We start from the raw sequence: 14956 nt of genomic DNA on the forward strand, positions 1-14956 counted from the left end.
CCTACAACTTGAAGGACCAAACTGAGCTAAATATATGTAGTATGTTGTTGTTTAAATCTTGACCTTGTCAGTTTGTTGTGAGATGAGTATTTGATGAAGATGAGTACCTGATGAAGTACCCTGCTGGTAGATCCTGCCTGCCTTTGATGGTGAGACACTGTTTTGCTGAAGGAAGAGAGAAGGGTTAAGGAGGTCCTTTAAGTATTCCTACTTCCGAGGTCAGTGTGAGTTGCAGTGAGCTGTTTTATGCACAGCCTGCCATGCATACACTGTACATCTCCTACAGAGTTTTCTGCATCAGGCTGGCTTTTTGCTTTCTGGTTGAGTTCAAAGTGTGACTGAGAATTAGGCTGTGTTGGTTCTGCTTTAGATGGCCAAGTGAAGGGTGAAACAATGGGTGTCACACTGCAGCAGATGCAACATTCTGTGGCATGCCCTAAGCAGGTTTTTCAGCTGTAGCCTAAAAGGAGGCTAGAACTGAGGTTTTATTTTTACATTCATAGGAATGTTTTCACAAAGCTTAAGTCTCTTTACAGTCATGTTATCTCATCTCTCACCAGTGCCACTTCTCTTGTCTGCACTGAGCCACAGTGCCTATTTCTTGTTCACATTTGTTAGGAGAAAAACACCTGGCCATTTCATGGAATCATAGAATCAACCAGGTTGGAAGAGACCTCCAAGCTCATCCAGTCCAGCCTATCCCCCAGCCCTATCTAGTCAACCAGACCATGGCACTAAGTGCCTCAGCCAGGCTTTGCTTGAATACCTCCAAGGACTGTGCCTCCACCACCTCCCTGGGCAGCCCATTCCAATGGAAAATCACTCTTTCTGTGAAGAGCTTCCTCCTAACATCCAGCCTAGACTTTCCCAGGCACAACTTGAGACTGTGTCCCCTTGTTCTGTTGCTGGTTGTCTGGGAGAAGAGACCAACCCCACCTGGCTACAATGTCCCTTCAGGTAGTTGTAGACTGCTCCACTAGCCTGTGTGTATTAGCTTTGTGCCTAGATAGAGTGGACAGGAATGACATCTGTTTCGGTTCCATGGTGGGCCAGAAGCAAGATGCTTTGAGGGTGACAAAGCTGGTGAGAGGCTTGGGACACAGCCCTGTGAGGAGAGGCTGAGGGAGCTGAGGGTGTGCAGCCTGGGAGTGTGCAGTCTCCAGGTGGGCAGGAGAGCCAATGGCATCCTGGCCTGCATCAGGAGCAGTGTGGCCAGTAGGACAAGGGAGGTTATTCTGACCCTATACTCAGCACTGGTCAGGCCACACCTTGAGTGCTGTCCAGTTCTGGGCTCCTCAATTCAAGAGAGATGTTGAGGTGCTGGAAGGTGTCCAGAGAAGGGCAACAAGGCTGGTGAGGGTCCTGGAGCAGAGCCCTATGAGGAGAGGCTGAGGGAGCTGGGGGTGTGCAGCCTGCAGAAGAGGAGGCTCAGGGCAGAGCTCATTGCTGCCTACAACTCCCTGAAGGGAGGCTGTAGCCAGGTGGGGTTGGTCTCTTCTGCCAGGCAAGCAACAACAGAACAAGGGGACACAGTCTCAAGCTGTGCCAGGGGAGGTCTAGGCTGGATGTTAGGAGGAAGTTGTTGTCAGAGAGAGTGATTGGCATTGGAATGGGCTGCCCAGGGAGGTGGTGGAGGCACCATCCCTGGAGTTGTTGAAACAAAGCCTGGCTGAGGCACTTAGTGCCATGGTCTGGTTGACTGGATGGGGCTGGGTGCTAGGTTGGACTGGGTGAGCTTGGAGGTCTCTTCCAACCTGGTTGATTGTATGACTAAATAAAGCAATCTTTCAGTACCATTCTGTGATTTTAATTTTACTTTTTTTATTTCTAATAAGCACCTGAGGGTTGTAGATAAAACTTCATTGGATAACTGCTGCTCTCTGAGGTGTGGCCTTTTAATCATAGGATCATAGATTCAGCCAGGTTGGAAGAGCCCTCCAAAATCATCTAGTCCAACCAGTTTTCATCATCCATCCAATTTTGAGTCTTTTCAGACTGTATAGTTTTTCCTTTTCATGATTTCAAGGAGGGGAAGGATAGACTTAAATCAGATTTTCTTTTTTGGTGTGGATTCAACCTAGTGCAGGACCAGATGGTCTGAGCACCATGGTGGTATGCTTATGCTGTGGTAAAATGCCTGGAAAAATTGGTGTCAGCTGCTACCAGGAGCATCCCCAGCCACAGTGTGCTGTGGTGGGTGCCTGAAGCACATCTTGGGGCTGGTCTGTCAAGAAGCTTTTGGAGTCCTGAAGGCCTCTTGGAGGCCTTTTATTCTTGGCTGCACCAAGCAGCTCTTGAAAATTCATGGTGAGTCAACTTCCTTCCCCTGGTCTGTTGTCAACAGGTAATTGATTGAGGTTTAAGTGTAGGTGATGAGGCACAGTCTTGTCCTTAATATTGCTCTGTGCATTTTACCAAAGAGGCATCCTGTGGCACAGGTGGAGCTGTGCTAGAGGTGACTCAGCCTGGGTTGGTGGCACAGTCCCTGCAAAATTGCAGGTGTCTCCCAGATGGCTTCCTTAACCTGCAAAGCTTTCTTCTCTCTGTGCAGCTGAGCGCTGCTGCTCCTCCCTCTGGTTTCATCTGTAGGTGCTTGCCTGTGTTTCCTGCTTGTCCTGCTGAGTCCTGCCTGTCTCCTGAACCCTAGGGTGGTGGTGCTTTGGTGCCACTCCAGGAAGGGTATCTAAAAGGAAATGCTGCTGAGCTCCTCCCACACTTTAGTTGAACTTAACTGTGACTTAATTGCTACCACTGTTTCTAATCCAGGCCCAGGTGTGAAACCAAGCTGAGAGAGGTTAAGGATGCAAGTGCTTTAAGAGTTATTCCAACATCTTAGTTACTGCAGTTGCTGTGCCATCTGCATTAGAAGCTTGAATAAAGACCTCAGCATAATTTGGAGTCCTGGGCAAAAAGGTGTTGGCAAAATCTTTTGAATAAAAGCCTGTGGTTTCCTAGGCTGCTTTTCAACAGATGGGAAGCCTGTCAGTGCATCATTATCCTGCTCAAGGGGCAGAGTATGGTGTAGAATCATAGAATCAGCCAGGTTGGAAGAGACCTCCAAGATCATCCAGTCCAACCTAGCACCCAGCCCTAACCAATCAACTAGACCATGGCACTGAGTGCCTCAGCCAGTCTTTTCTTGAAGACCCCCAGGGACGGTGCCAACATCTGTGTGACTGCAAGTGCCACAGGCTTGTAGAGGTTCACACAGCTTTACAGGCAGATTAGGCAAGAAATTCTCCTGTTGTGTCAGAACAGTGTTTACTGTCATCTGTTTTGAGCAACCTAGGATTAGAAAGAGCACAGTTTCACTCAGTTTTCTTCTCCCTTTCTTTTCTCAGATGAACACAATGATGTACAGAAGAAGACCTTTACAAAATGGATAAATGCTCGTTTTTCCAAGGTAATGTTGGGTTGAAACTAAAACTTTGCTTTGTTTGATTCACTGTTCAGAACAATGTTGGTTAAATATTATTGGGGGATAAGGAACTGGCTACATGGTCACACTCAGGGGTGTTATCAATGGCTCGACGGCCAGGGGAAGGCCAGTGACAAGTGGAGTTCCTCAGGGAACTGGGTCCAGTGCTGGTTAGCATCTTTATCAGTGGCATGGACAGTGGCATTGAGTGCATCTTCAGCAAAGTTTGCTGATGACACCAAGCTATGTGGTGCAGTGGACTCACTTGAAGGAAGGGATGCCAAACAGAAGGATCTTGACAGGCTTGAGAAGTTGGCCAGTGACAATTGCGTGAGGTTACACAAATCAAAGTGCAAGGTCCTGGATCTGGGTTGGGCCAACCCCAGGCACTAATCCAGGCTTGGTGCAGAGTGGTTTGATAGTAGCCCTAAAGAAAAAGACTTAAGAGATGTTGATTTATGAGGAGCTCAACATGAGCCAGCAGTGCCCTCATGCAGCTCAGAAGCCAAACTGTATCCTAGGTTGTATCAAGAGGAGTAAGGCTAGCAGGTCAAGATAGATGCTTCTTCCCCTTTACTCTGCTCTTGTGAGCCACCATCTTGAATACTGCTTCCAGTTCTGGTGTCCCTATAGTAAGAAGGACATAAAGCTGTTGGAGAGAGTCTGGAGGAGGGCTGCAAGGATGACCAAAGAGCTGGAGCACTTCTGCTATGAGAAAAGGCTGAGGGAGCTGGGGTTGTTCAGTCTGGAGTAGTCTCCAGGAGGACTTTATAACTGCTTTGCAGTACCTGAAAGGAGCTTTCATGAAAGATGGAGAGGGACATTTCATAAAGGTGGCAGGACTGCAGAGAATGGTTTTATGCTGAGAGAGGGTAGGTTTAGATGGGATCTTAGGAAGAAGAACTTCAGCACAAGGGTGATGAGACTCTGGTACTGGTTACCCAAAACGGTTGTGGATGCCCCCTTGTTTAAGGCCAGGTTGGATGAGGCCTTGGGCAACTGAGGCTGGATGAGAGGCATCCCTGCCTATGGTGGGAGGGTTGGACTAAATGATGTCTAAGCTTGTGAAATATACTTTACTCTGTGTCTTGTAGCAAAAATATGTCAAAATGTGTAGTGAAAAGAGATAAAAACACCATAATGTTTCCTCTGTTTCCCCCCACACCTAAACATCTGATACTATATCTCTCATTTAAAGGAAAATGGAAAGCTTCTATTTGTTAAGATGTTAAAATACAGTTATTTGCATGATGGTGTCTGTTTGGGTTTTGGTCTTTCTGACTTTATCCAGTTTATGCACTTTTCTGCATGCATTACAGTAGATTTTGAGCCTTAGTTGGTGTATTTTCACTCTCAGTGCTGCTGAGTTGGCTTTGCTTACTCAAAGCACTGTGCAAACTTCTAGTTGAAGCTACCTGGTGTTGCTCCTTGAGTCTTGGCTGTGACATTTTGTGTAATGACTTGCTCCTTTGGAATTTTAGAGTCATAGAATCTGTCAGGGTTGGAAGGGACCACAAGGATCATCTAGTGCCAACCCCTCTGCCATGGGCAGGGACACCCTACCCTAGAGCAGCCTGGCCTTAAACACCTCCAGCCATGGGGCCTCAACCACCTCCCTGGCCAACCCAGTCCAGCCTCTCACCACTCTCATGCTCAACAACTTCCTCATCAAGGCCACTCTGAATCTCCTCACCTCCAGCTCTGCTCCATTCCCCCAGTCCTGTCACTGCCTGACAGCCTAAAAAGTCCCTCCCCAACTTTTTTGTAGCCCCCTTCAGATCCTGGAAGGCCACAAGAAGGTCACCTGGGAGCCTCCTCTTCTCCTGACTGCACAGCCCCAACTCTTTCAGTCTGTGCTCACAGCAGAGCTGCTGCAGCCATCAGATCACCCTCATGGCCCTTCTCTGGGCACACTCCAGCATCTCCACATCCCTCATGTAATGGAGGCTCCAGAACTGGCTGCAGTACTCCAGATGGGGTCTCAGTAGAGCAGAGTAGAGAGGGAGAATCACTTCCCTGGCCCTGCTGGCCACACTTCTCCTGCTGCAGCCCAGGCTCTGATTGGCTTTCTGGGCTGCAAGTGTACACTGCTGGCTCCTGTTGAGCTTCTCATCCAGCAGCACCCCCAGGTCCCTCTGCTCAGGGCTGCCCTTCAGCCACTCACTGCCCAGCCTGGATTTGTGGTGCAGTACAGTGCCAAAAGCCTTGCTCAGGTCCAGGTAAATGACATCAGTTGCTCACCTCTCATCTATTCATGTTGTGACCTGTTCATAGAAAGCCACCAGGTTTGTCAGGCAACATTTGCCTTTGGTGAAGCCATGCTGGTTGTACCCAATCACCTCTGCACTATTCTACTGTCTCAGTAGTGCCTCCAGGAGGATCTGCTCCATGATCTTTACTGGGCACAGATATGAGACTGACTGGCCTGTAGTTCCCTGGCTCCTCCTTCCTACCCTGTTTGAAAATGGGAGTTATGTTTCCCCTTTCCCAGTCAGGGGGGACTGCACCAGACTGCCATGACTTTAGGAATAGAATAGAGAGGGGTTTAGCAACCTCATCCACCAGTTCTGTCAGTATGTGTGGGTGTATCCCATTGAGTCGCCCTCCCTGGAGGTGTTGAAGCAAAGCCTGGCTGATGCACTTAGTGCCATGGTCTGGTTGATTGTCTAGGGCTGGGCGCTAGGTTGGACTGGATGCTCTTGGAGGTCTCTTCCAACCTGGTTGTTCCTATGAGTTGAATGCTTTCAGGTTCTTCAGGTGATCACAAACCTGATCTTCACTCATGGTGATTTTCCTTGACTCTCGCACAGTATGTTGCTTCTTTTAATTCTCTGCTGACTTGAAACTTACAGAGGATCTACTCTTGGGATGAGAAAGGAAGTGGTGGTTGATGTGGAATCCTATTTAAAGCCTGCTTTTTGTGCTTTTCTGCTGATAGTCAAACTAGGCACTTTACCCAGGAGTGTAATGGTTTTGGGAAATTGGTCTATGGCTAGAATGTGTGAAGGAATCACACACGTGGGTTACCAATGGCATCCTGGCCTGGCTCAGGAGCAGTGTGGCCAGTAGGACAAGGGAGGTTATTCTGCCCCTGTGCTCAGCACTGGTCAGGCCACCCCTTGAGTGCTGTGTCCAGTTCTGGGCTCCTCAATTCAAGAGAGATGTTGAGGTGCTGGAACATGTCCAGAGAAGGGTGATGAAGCTGATGAGGGTCCTGGAGCACAGCCCTGTGAGGAGAGGCTGAGGGAGCTGGGGGTGTGCAGCCTGCAGAAGAGGAGGCTCAGGGCTGATCTCATTGCTGCCTACAGCTACCTGAAGGGAGGCTGTAGCCAGGTGGGGTTGGTCTCTTCTGCTAGGCAAGCAGCAACAGAAGAAGGGGACACAGTCTCAAGTTGTGTTGGGGGAGGTCTAGGCTGGATGTTAGGAGGAAGTTGTTGTCAGAGAGAGTGATTGGTATTGGAATGGGCTGCCCAGGGAGGTGGTGGAGTTGCTGTGCCTGGAGGTGTTCAAGCAAAGCCTGGCTGAGGCACGTAGTGCCATGGTCTGGTTGATTGTCTAGGGCTGGGTGCTAGGTTGGACTGGATGATCTTGGAGGTCTCTTCAACCTGGCTGATTCTATGATCAGAGAAAATTCATGGATTTTGTAGCCAATACAGTCCAACCAGTGGGATAACTATTACTTTGCACCCTGTTAATGAAAAGGGGAGTGGGTGTGAAATCCTGCAAGCAGACAGGAATGTAGAAAGAAGGGTTTGTGTGTCTGTGTTGGTTTGTCCTTAAATAAAGCAATGACAGTGCTGTAGCAATGAATGGTTGCCTCTAGAGCGCTCCCATTCCAAAGTTCTTGGTCAGCAACCAAAACAATGTTTACCTTCCTTCCCTTCCTGTGCAACAGGATACTGGGCAATGCAAATCTTACAGCCTTGGTGGATTCCTTTGGCTGAGGTTTGTTTTGGTGGACAGCTGATACCCTGCATCCAGTGCATTTGTGGCTAGCTTGCTCTTCAGGGGAGGAGTGTGTAAGCCTAACTGCTTGCGTTACGCTCTGCTTTCCACTGCTGCCAAGAGGAGAGGCAGTCCTGTGGGAGGAGGGTTAGGCAGAGCAGGATCGTGTAAGGAGTTGAAAATGTGTTGAGAAAGGAAGGTCTGTTCATAAAGACTTGCCTTGGCATACAGATGGCATGAATGCAGAGGTGGCAGTGGGACTGGCATGAGCCCTGTTTGTGCATGTCATGGATATCGCATTAGATACATGAGCGTGATTTAAGCTTTGGTACTTGTAGGCCCATGGATATAGTACATTAAGTGTCTTTTCCTTTTGTACACTGTCTTAAGACACAGTGTGTAGCTCCTGACTTTCTGTGCCACAGGAAATGGTTGAATGTGAAGTAGTTCTGTAGCTTCATGGCCCATGAAACCACCTGAAGCTATGAGAGCCGTGTTAATGATTGCATTCGTATGAAAGAACACAGCCCCATCTACTGCACATCCAATTCAGTCTTGGCCATGGCTGCTTTGTCGTGGCAAGGTACAGATTTATGAAGACTGGCATGGTCAAATTGCAAGGAAATTGCTGCTGAAGCTTTAATATTTACCAAATAATTGGTGTTGCTTACAATTCCTTTTCTGTGAACTAGACTGATTCAGCTGCATAGTAGAGTAGACAGAGCTCTAGAGGCTATGTAAATGTGATCTGATTTACACAGCAGAAAGCCAAATTGTGACTGAGGAATTCTGTATGGAACTGCAAAATTCACCAAAGGATTTGACTTCTCCTTTCACATTAATTGTGTTGTAGTTGCCCATCATTTAAACAGAGAAATAAAAAGTAAGCAGCTGAGCTTCCTTTGGCATACAAAGATCCTATAATTATGATTGCATAATGTACCCAAAATGACTGAACTTGGTTTAAAGCAGTGGAATAGGGTTTTACAAAGTGCCTAGAAAGAAAGCAGTGCATTTCTGTGGTCTAGAAGGAGAGCAATGCCTTTCCTTTTGGCTCATCAGAGAACAGGTAGGTGAGTGAAACAGTAAGTATCTAGGGTGTGCTGTGAGGTGCCCGTATCTGCTTTGGGCACCTGTTCAGTGAGTTACACCTTCTTGCTCTTGTCCACAGTCCAGTAACTTGTTTATGCTCTTCATTTGAACTGTGCAAGAGCAAAATGCATCTTATTTGCATTTTATTTTGAAAGGAAGGCACAAGCATCTTTAAAGTTCTTCATGTTTGTAAGTTCTTAAGGTAGTCAGCCAAGCCTCAGTGCTCGCTGCAGAGCTCCTCGGTTTAGCAGAGCGATATGGGCTACAGCTCACAAGCCTGTGATGGTTTTGTATGGTAAAGATACTTTGTTAAAGTTACAGAGAATAAAACCCATTAGAGGAATAGACTATTTTTCCAAACTTAAAATAATAGGGAATTTTGTGTTGACATAAACAGTGAAAAAGAGCATGTTAGCATGTGCTCAGTAATTGAGACATCTGCTCATGGAATCAGCCAGGTTGGAAGAGACCTCCAAGCTCATCCAGTCCAACCTAGCACCCAGCCCTAGCCAGTCAACCAGACCATGGCACTAAGTGCCTCAGCCAGGCTTTGCCTGAACACCTCCAGGGATGGTGACTCCACCACCTCCCTGGGCAGCCCATTCCAATGCCAATCACTCTCTCTGCCAACAACTTCCTCCTAACATCCAGCCTAGACCTCCTCTGCCACAACTTGAGACGGTGTGCCCTTGTTCTGCTGCTGGTTGCCTGGCAGAAGAGCCCAACCCCACCTGGCTACAGCCTCCCTTCAGGTAGCTGCAGACAGCAATGAGCTCTGCCCTGAGCCTCCTCTTCTGCAGGCTGCACACCCCCAGCTCCCTCAGCCTCTCCTCACAGGGCTGTGCTCCAGGCCTCTCATCAGCTTTGTTACCCTGTATGGACAGTAAATGTATGATCTTTAAAACCTATAAAACTGTGGGGCATTTAATCCTTTTTCCTATCTCTTTATCCCTTTCTATTCTTTTTTCATCAGTACTTAACAGTTCCTAAGGACCAACGTATGTGTTTTCAGAACACTTTTCTGCAATGCAGGAATCTTCTTTGTTTACAACCACTGCAAGTAAAGGCAAATTCCAGAAGTAGCTACTAATTTTGAGTGTCCAGCCTGAGATTTTTGATCATTCAGAGGATTTAACATGTCTGTAACATTTGCTTATAAACCAGAGCTGCTCCTGAGTTTTCTGACAAAGCTCAAAGAGTTAATCTCGTCTACAAACTCAAGCAAACTATCAAAAGCTGAGGTAAAAGAAAGGAATTATTTTACAATGAGAGTGGTTAAACTTTGGAACAGGTTGCTCAGAGAGGTGGCAAATGCCCCCCCCCCCCCCCATTCCTGGAAATGTTCAAGGCCATGTTGGATAGGACTCTGAGCAACCTGCTCTACTTAAAGATGTCCCTGAGCATGGTGGGAGGTTGAACTAGATGAACTTTAAAGGTGCCCTCCAACCCAAATTGATTTTCATAACTATATAAAATAGTAATTTGGTTTTCAGATGGAGCTTGATCAGTATAGAGAAGAGACTTGAAGATGTGAAGGGATTGTTTCACCTGGAGAAGAGGAGGCTCAGGGGTGACCTCATTGCTGATTAAAACCACCTGAAGGGAGGCTGTAGCCAGATGAGGGATTGGTCTTTTTTGCCAGGCACCCAGCAACAGAAGAAGGGGACACAGTCTCAAGTTGTGCCAGGGGAGGTCTAGGCTGGATGTTAGGAAGAAGTTATTCACAGAGAGAGTGATTGGCATTGGAATGGGCTGCCCAGGGAGGTGGTGGAGTCTCTGTCCCTGGAGGTGTTCAGGCAAAGCCTGGCTGAGGCACTTAGTGCCATGGTCTGGTTGATTGGCTAGGGCTGGGTTATCATGGAGGTCTCTTCCAACCTGGTTGATTCTGTGTGATGCCTGTGCCAGCAAGGACTGAGCTTGATGATATGAAGTCTCTTAACCTGGCACACAGCCAGTGATTGCCTGTAAATCTGTGCTTTAAATGCTTCTGATTAGTCACAGGGGAACTCTTGGCTGAAAGTTGAATTCAGGTCCACAGGACACCCTTCTGTGCCATTAACCATATGTTAGTTGTTGCAGGTAAAGGGGTAGTCAACAAAGATTTTTTTGATCAATGCTAGTTTTGACTCTTTCAAACTTCTAAGTAGTTTGCATCTGTATCTATTTGTAAGGCTTATCAGCAGGCCTGGGACTTCAACATCTGTTACACAGACCTGTGATGCTTCTGCTTTGTGGTGTCTGGATCCTCCTGCTTGCTACTCTAGAAGGTTTCTAGAGAACTTGATAGGTGTTGAGGGCTTCAAGAGTCTTGTGTCCCACTTTAGGCTGTGCAAGTACACTTTTTTTCCTGCCCTGCTTTCTTTACTTTTCCTTAGTGGTTCTTTCTGACCCTGTTTCCTCATCTCCCTCCTTACTATCACACCCTCTTGTTTCAGGAAGTTGTGTTCCTGTTTTCCAAGGTGGGACATTTCTAAGCTTGCTTTCAGGTTGGTTACTCTCCTGTTCTGCTATTCTTGAACTTGACTGTAGGACTTGGAGTCAGTGCAAGAAATCTGATGCCCTAACTCTTAATTTAAACCCACGGACTCAGATCTGTCACAGCCTGCCAGGGCTTAGTGCTGTCACTCTAGTGGGGGATGACAGATCCAGCATGGGCAAACCACAGCTTTTTCTCAGAGAATAGTCTCTTCATTACACTTGAATTTTTTTTCTCTTACAGAGCTGGTAAAAATGCTTTATTGCTGAGAAAGCTGTGCTCTGCCAAAAGAACATAAAGCCTCTGAAATATTTGTGGTATTAAGTGAAAAAGTACACCTCACTCCTGAGTCTTGGATATGGATGGCTGTTGAATGGAGCCAGCTGGGGACATTGTTCCAAGGTGTCATGAAGTGAATTCAAAGCCCTTGCATGCTTGAGAGCTGTGCTTCCCTTCTGTTTTTGTCAGGTACACCCAATTCTTTCAATCCAAGTTTTTGACTTCATTCTTCCTACATAGAAAAGCCTTTTGCAGCCTTATTTCTGCATTTGCAGAGAGCCAATGACATCCTGGCCTGGACCAGGAGCAGTGTGGCCAGCAGGACAAGGGAGGTTATTCTGCCCCTGTGCTCAGCACTGGTCAGGCCACACCTTGAGTGCTGTGTCCAGTTCTGGGCTCCTGAATTCAAGAGAGATGTTGAGGTGCTGGAACACGTCCAGAGAAGGGCAACAAAGCTGGTGAGGGTCCTGGAGCACAGCCCTGTGAGGAGAGGCTGAGGGAGCTGGGGGTGTGCAGCCTGCAGAAGAGGAGGCTCAGGGCAGAGCTCATTGCTGTCTACAACTCCCTGAAGGGAGGCTGTAGCCAGGTGGGGTTGGGCTCTTCTGCCAGGCAAGCATCAACAGAAGAAGGGGACACAGTCTCAAGTTGTGGTGGGGGAGGTCTAGGCTGGCTGTTAGGAGGAAGTTGTTGTCAGAGAGAGTGATTGGCATTGGAATGGGCTGCCCAGGGGGGTGGTGGAGTCGCCATCCCTGGAGGTGTTGAAGCAAAGCCTGGCTGAGGCACTCAGTGCCATGGTCTGGTTGATTGTCTAGGGCTGGGTGCTAGGTTGGACTGGATTAACTTTGAGCTCTCTTCCAACCTGGCTGATTCTATAATTCTATGATTCAGGGGAATACCCCTCAACTCTTACAGAAGTAACAGATGACAGTGGTAGGAAATATAGTCCCAGCTGTCCTTGCTGGTAATAACACCTAATGAAGCTTCATTGTGATTAGTACTGTTACATTAAACAATTTATAACACAAGCTTCTGTAAATACATTAATAGATGCATTAGAAGACCCATAGAGAGTTGCTGACGCCTACTGTTTGTTCTGCTGCTTTGCTATGTCTAATATTTGCTTCTGTGTCTTTCCCCTTTCTGTTGTGTTGTCAGTCAAGTATGTCAGGTATTCTGTGGATTGAGCTATCTTTAGCCTTTCAGCTTTGCTGCTCCTTCAACTTATGTCTGTCATCTAGTAGAATCAGAGTTTCCAGCATATCTTGGTCATGGGTCTTAACTTTTTTTCCCTTGTTAGTCTGGATTTTTAAATAGCAATTTAGTTGCTTGTGGTTATTTTAGTTTCAAACAGCAGTAGTGATACTTAGTTCAGTCTAGAAGTATTTCTTTCTCCTGTGGTTGTAACTTTTGTTTTGCACTTATCATGGAGCAGAGCTAACTCAAATAAAATGCATCTGTTACAGTATGGCTAGGATTTAGAATCATAGAATCAGTCAGGGTTGGAAGGGACCACAAGGATCATCCAGTTCCAGTCCCCCTGCCATGGGCAGGGACACCCTACCCTAGAGCAGGCTGCCCACAGCCTCAGCCAGCCTGGCCTTAAACACCTCCAGCCATGGGGCCTCAACCACCTCCCTGGGCAACCCATTCCAGCCTCTCACCACTCTCATGCTCAGCAACTTCCTCCTCATGTTCAGCCTGAATCTCCCCACCTCCAGCTTTGCTCCATTCCCCCCACTCCTGCCACTCCCTGGCAGCCTCAACAGTCCCTCCCCAGCTCTTTTGAAGGCCCCCTTCAGATCCTGGAAGGCCACAAGAAGGTCACCTGGGAGCCTCCTCTGCTCCAGCCTGCACAGCCCCAACTCTTTCAGTCTGTGCTCACAGCAGAGCTGCTGCAGCCCTCTGAGCATCCTCCTGGCCCTGCTCTGGACACACTCCAGAATTTCACATCCTTCTTGTCCCAGGGGCTCCAGAACTGGATGCAGTACTCCAGGTGGGGTCTCAGTAGAGCAGAGTAGAGGGGGAGAATCACCTCCCTGGCCCTGCTGGCCACACTTCTCCTGCTGCAGCCCAGGCTCTGGTTGGCTTTCTGGGCTGCAAGTGCACACTGCTGGCTCCTGTTGAGCTTCTCACCCAGCAGCACCCCCAGGTTCCTCTCCTCAGGCTGCCCTCCAGCCACTCACTGCCCAGCCTGGATTTATGTATGCTTTCCTCTAACTCCTGCATGTCAGTGGAAGGAGAATGGAAAAAGTAGATCACATTTTAATAAAAATACTTCTGTAAACAATGGCTGTGATCTTGAATTGGGAACTGGCAAGATTATTTGTTGACATAGTTGTTTACTTCTTGCAATGACCTTTTTGCTTTCTGAATTGTTTCCCACATTGAGTTCCCATGTACTGGCTTCATGATGGAGCATACTTGACATGCTTTTTGCTCTCTATTGCTCATGATAAAGTGTAGTTCTTACTCCTTGTGTTGTTTACAGTTCAGTTTAAGTACCAGGAGTTCCCTAGGAACATGATTGAACATTATGAATGGTTCCTGTTGTGGCTCAGGTGCCCAACTTGTTCAGTATTTCCTTCTTGTCAAGGAAGGAGAGTTTGCAACTGTACTGACCTGTTTACTGAGCATCTTAATGGATGTTAGCAACTGTACTGACCTGTTTACTGAGCATCTTAATGGGTGCTAGCATACTTGTCATGGTTTTTGCTCTCTATTGCTCATGATAAAGTGTAGTTTTTACTCCTTATGTTGTTTACAGTTCAATTTAAGTACCAGTTAAGTTCCCTAGGAACATAACTGAACATTATGAATGGTTCATGTTGTGGCTCAACTGCCCAACTTGTTCAGTATTCCCCCCTGGTCAAGAAAGGAGAATTTGCAACTGTACTGACCTGTTTACTGAGCATCTTAATAGATGTTAGCATACTTGTCATGTTTTTTGCTTTGTATTGCTCATGATAAAGTGTAGTTCCTACTGCTTGTGTTGTTTGCAGCTCACTTTAAGTAGCTGGTTACCACGAGTTCCCCAGGAACATACTTGAACAGTATGAGTGGTTCATATTCTGGCTCAAATGTCAAACCTGTTCAGTATTTCCCCCTTCTCAAGAAAGCAGAAATTGCAGCTGCATTGACCTCTTTACTGAGCATCTTATTAGATGTTAAAAATAGTAATCTATTGGGTAAAAAAAGAAATTTAGGAAAGCATCCCCTCTGACCTTTTGTTTAAGTGACACTGGAAGATCAGAAGTATCCGATGGAAAATCAAGATGTGCTGCTTCCTATATCCATTCAGGGTGTTTGGGTGTGTTTGAGGTGGCAGATGATCTAAATGGCAACCAGGCCTTCTCCCAGGACTGCCCTGAGTAGGCAGAAACTTGGCTGCAGCATTCCATCAGTGGCTGGTGAATTATACAATCAATCAGGTTGGAAGAGACCTCCAAGCTCATCCAGTCCAACCTAGCACCCAGCCCTAGCCAGTCAACCAGACCATGGCACTAAGTGCCTCAGCCAGGCTTTGCTTCAACACCTCCAGAGACAGTGACTCCACCACCTCCCTGGGCAGCCCATTCCAATGCCAATCACTCTCTCTGCCAACAACTTCCTCCTAACATCCAGCCTAGACCTCCCCTGGCACAGCTTGAGACTGTGTCCCCTTGTTCTGTTGCTGCTTGCCTGGCAGAAGAGCCCAACCCCACCTGGCTACAGCCTCCCTTCAGGGAGTTGTAGACAGCAATGAGGTC

The 14956-nt window shown here is 47.4% G+C and overlaps 1 protein-coding gene across 1 annotated transcript in view; it reads left to right on the plus strand.

Moving 5' to 3' along the window:
- Nucleotides 1-14956, plus strand: part of UTRN (utrophin) — a 481902-nt gene that overhangs the window by 80533 nt on the left and 386413 nt on the right. Inside the window, exon 3 of the mRNA XM_064158262.1 lies at nt 3342-3403. Within this exon, the coding sequence (XP_064014332.1) occupies nt 3342-3403 (62 nt within the window). The remainder of the gene's footprint in view (nt 1-3341; nt 3404-14956) is intronic.

Source organism: Pogoniulus pusillus, chromosome 18 (genome assembly GCF_015220805.1).
Source record: "Pogoniulus pusillus isolate bPogPus1 chromosome 18, bPogPus1.pri, whole genome shotgun sequence".
NCBI classification, from domain to species: domain Eukaryota; kingdom Metazoa; phylum Chordata; class Aves; order Piciformes; family Lybiidae; genus Pogoniulus; species Pogoniulus pusillus.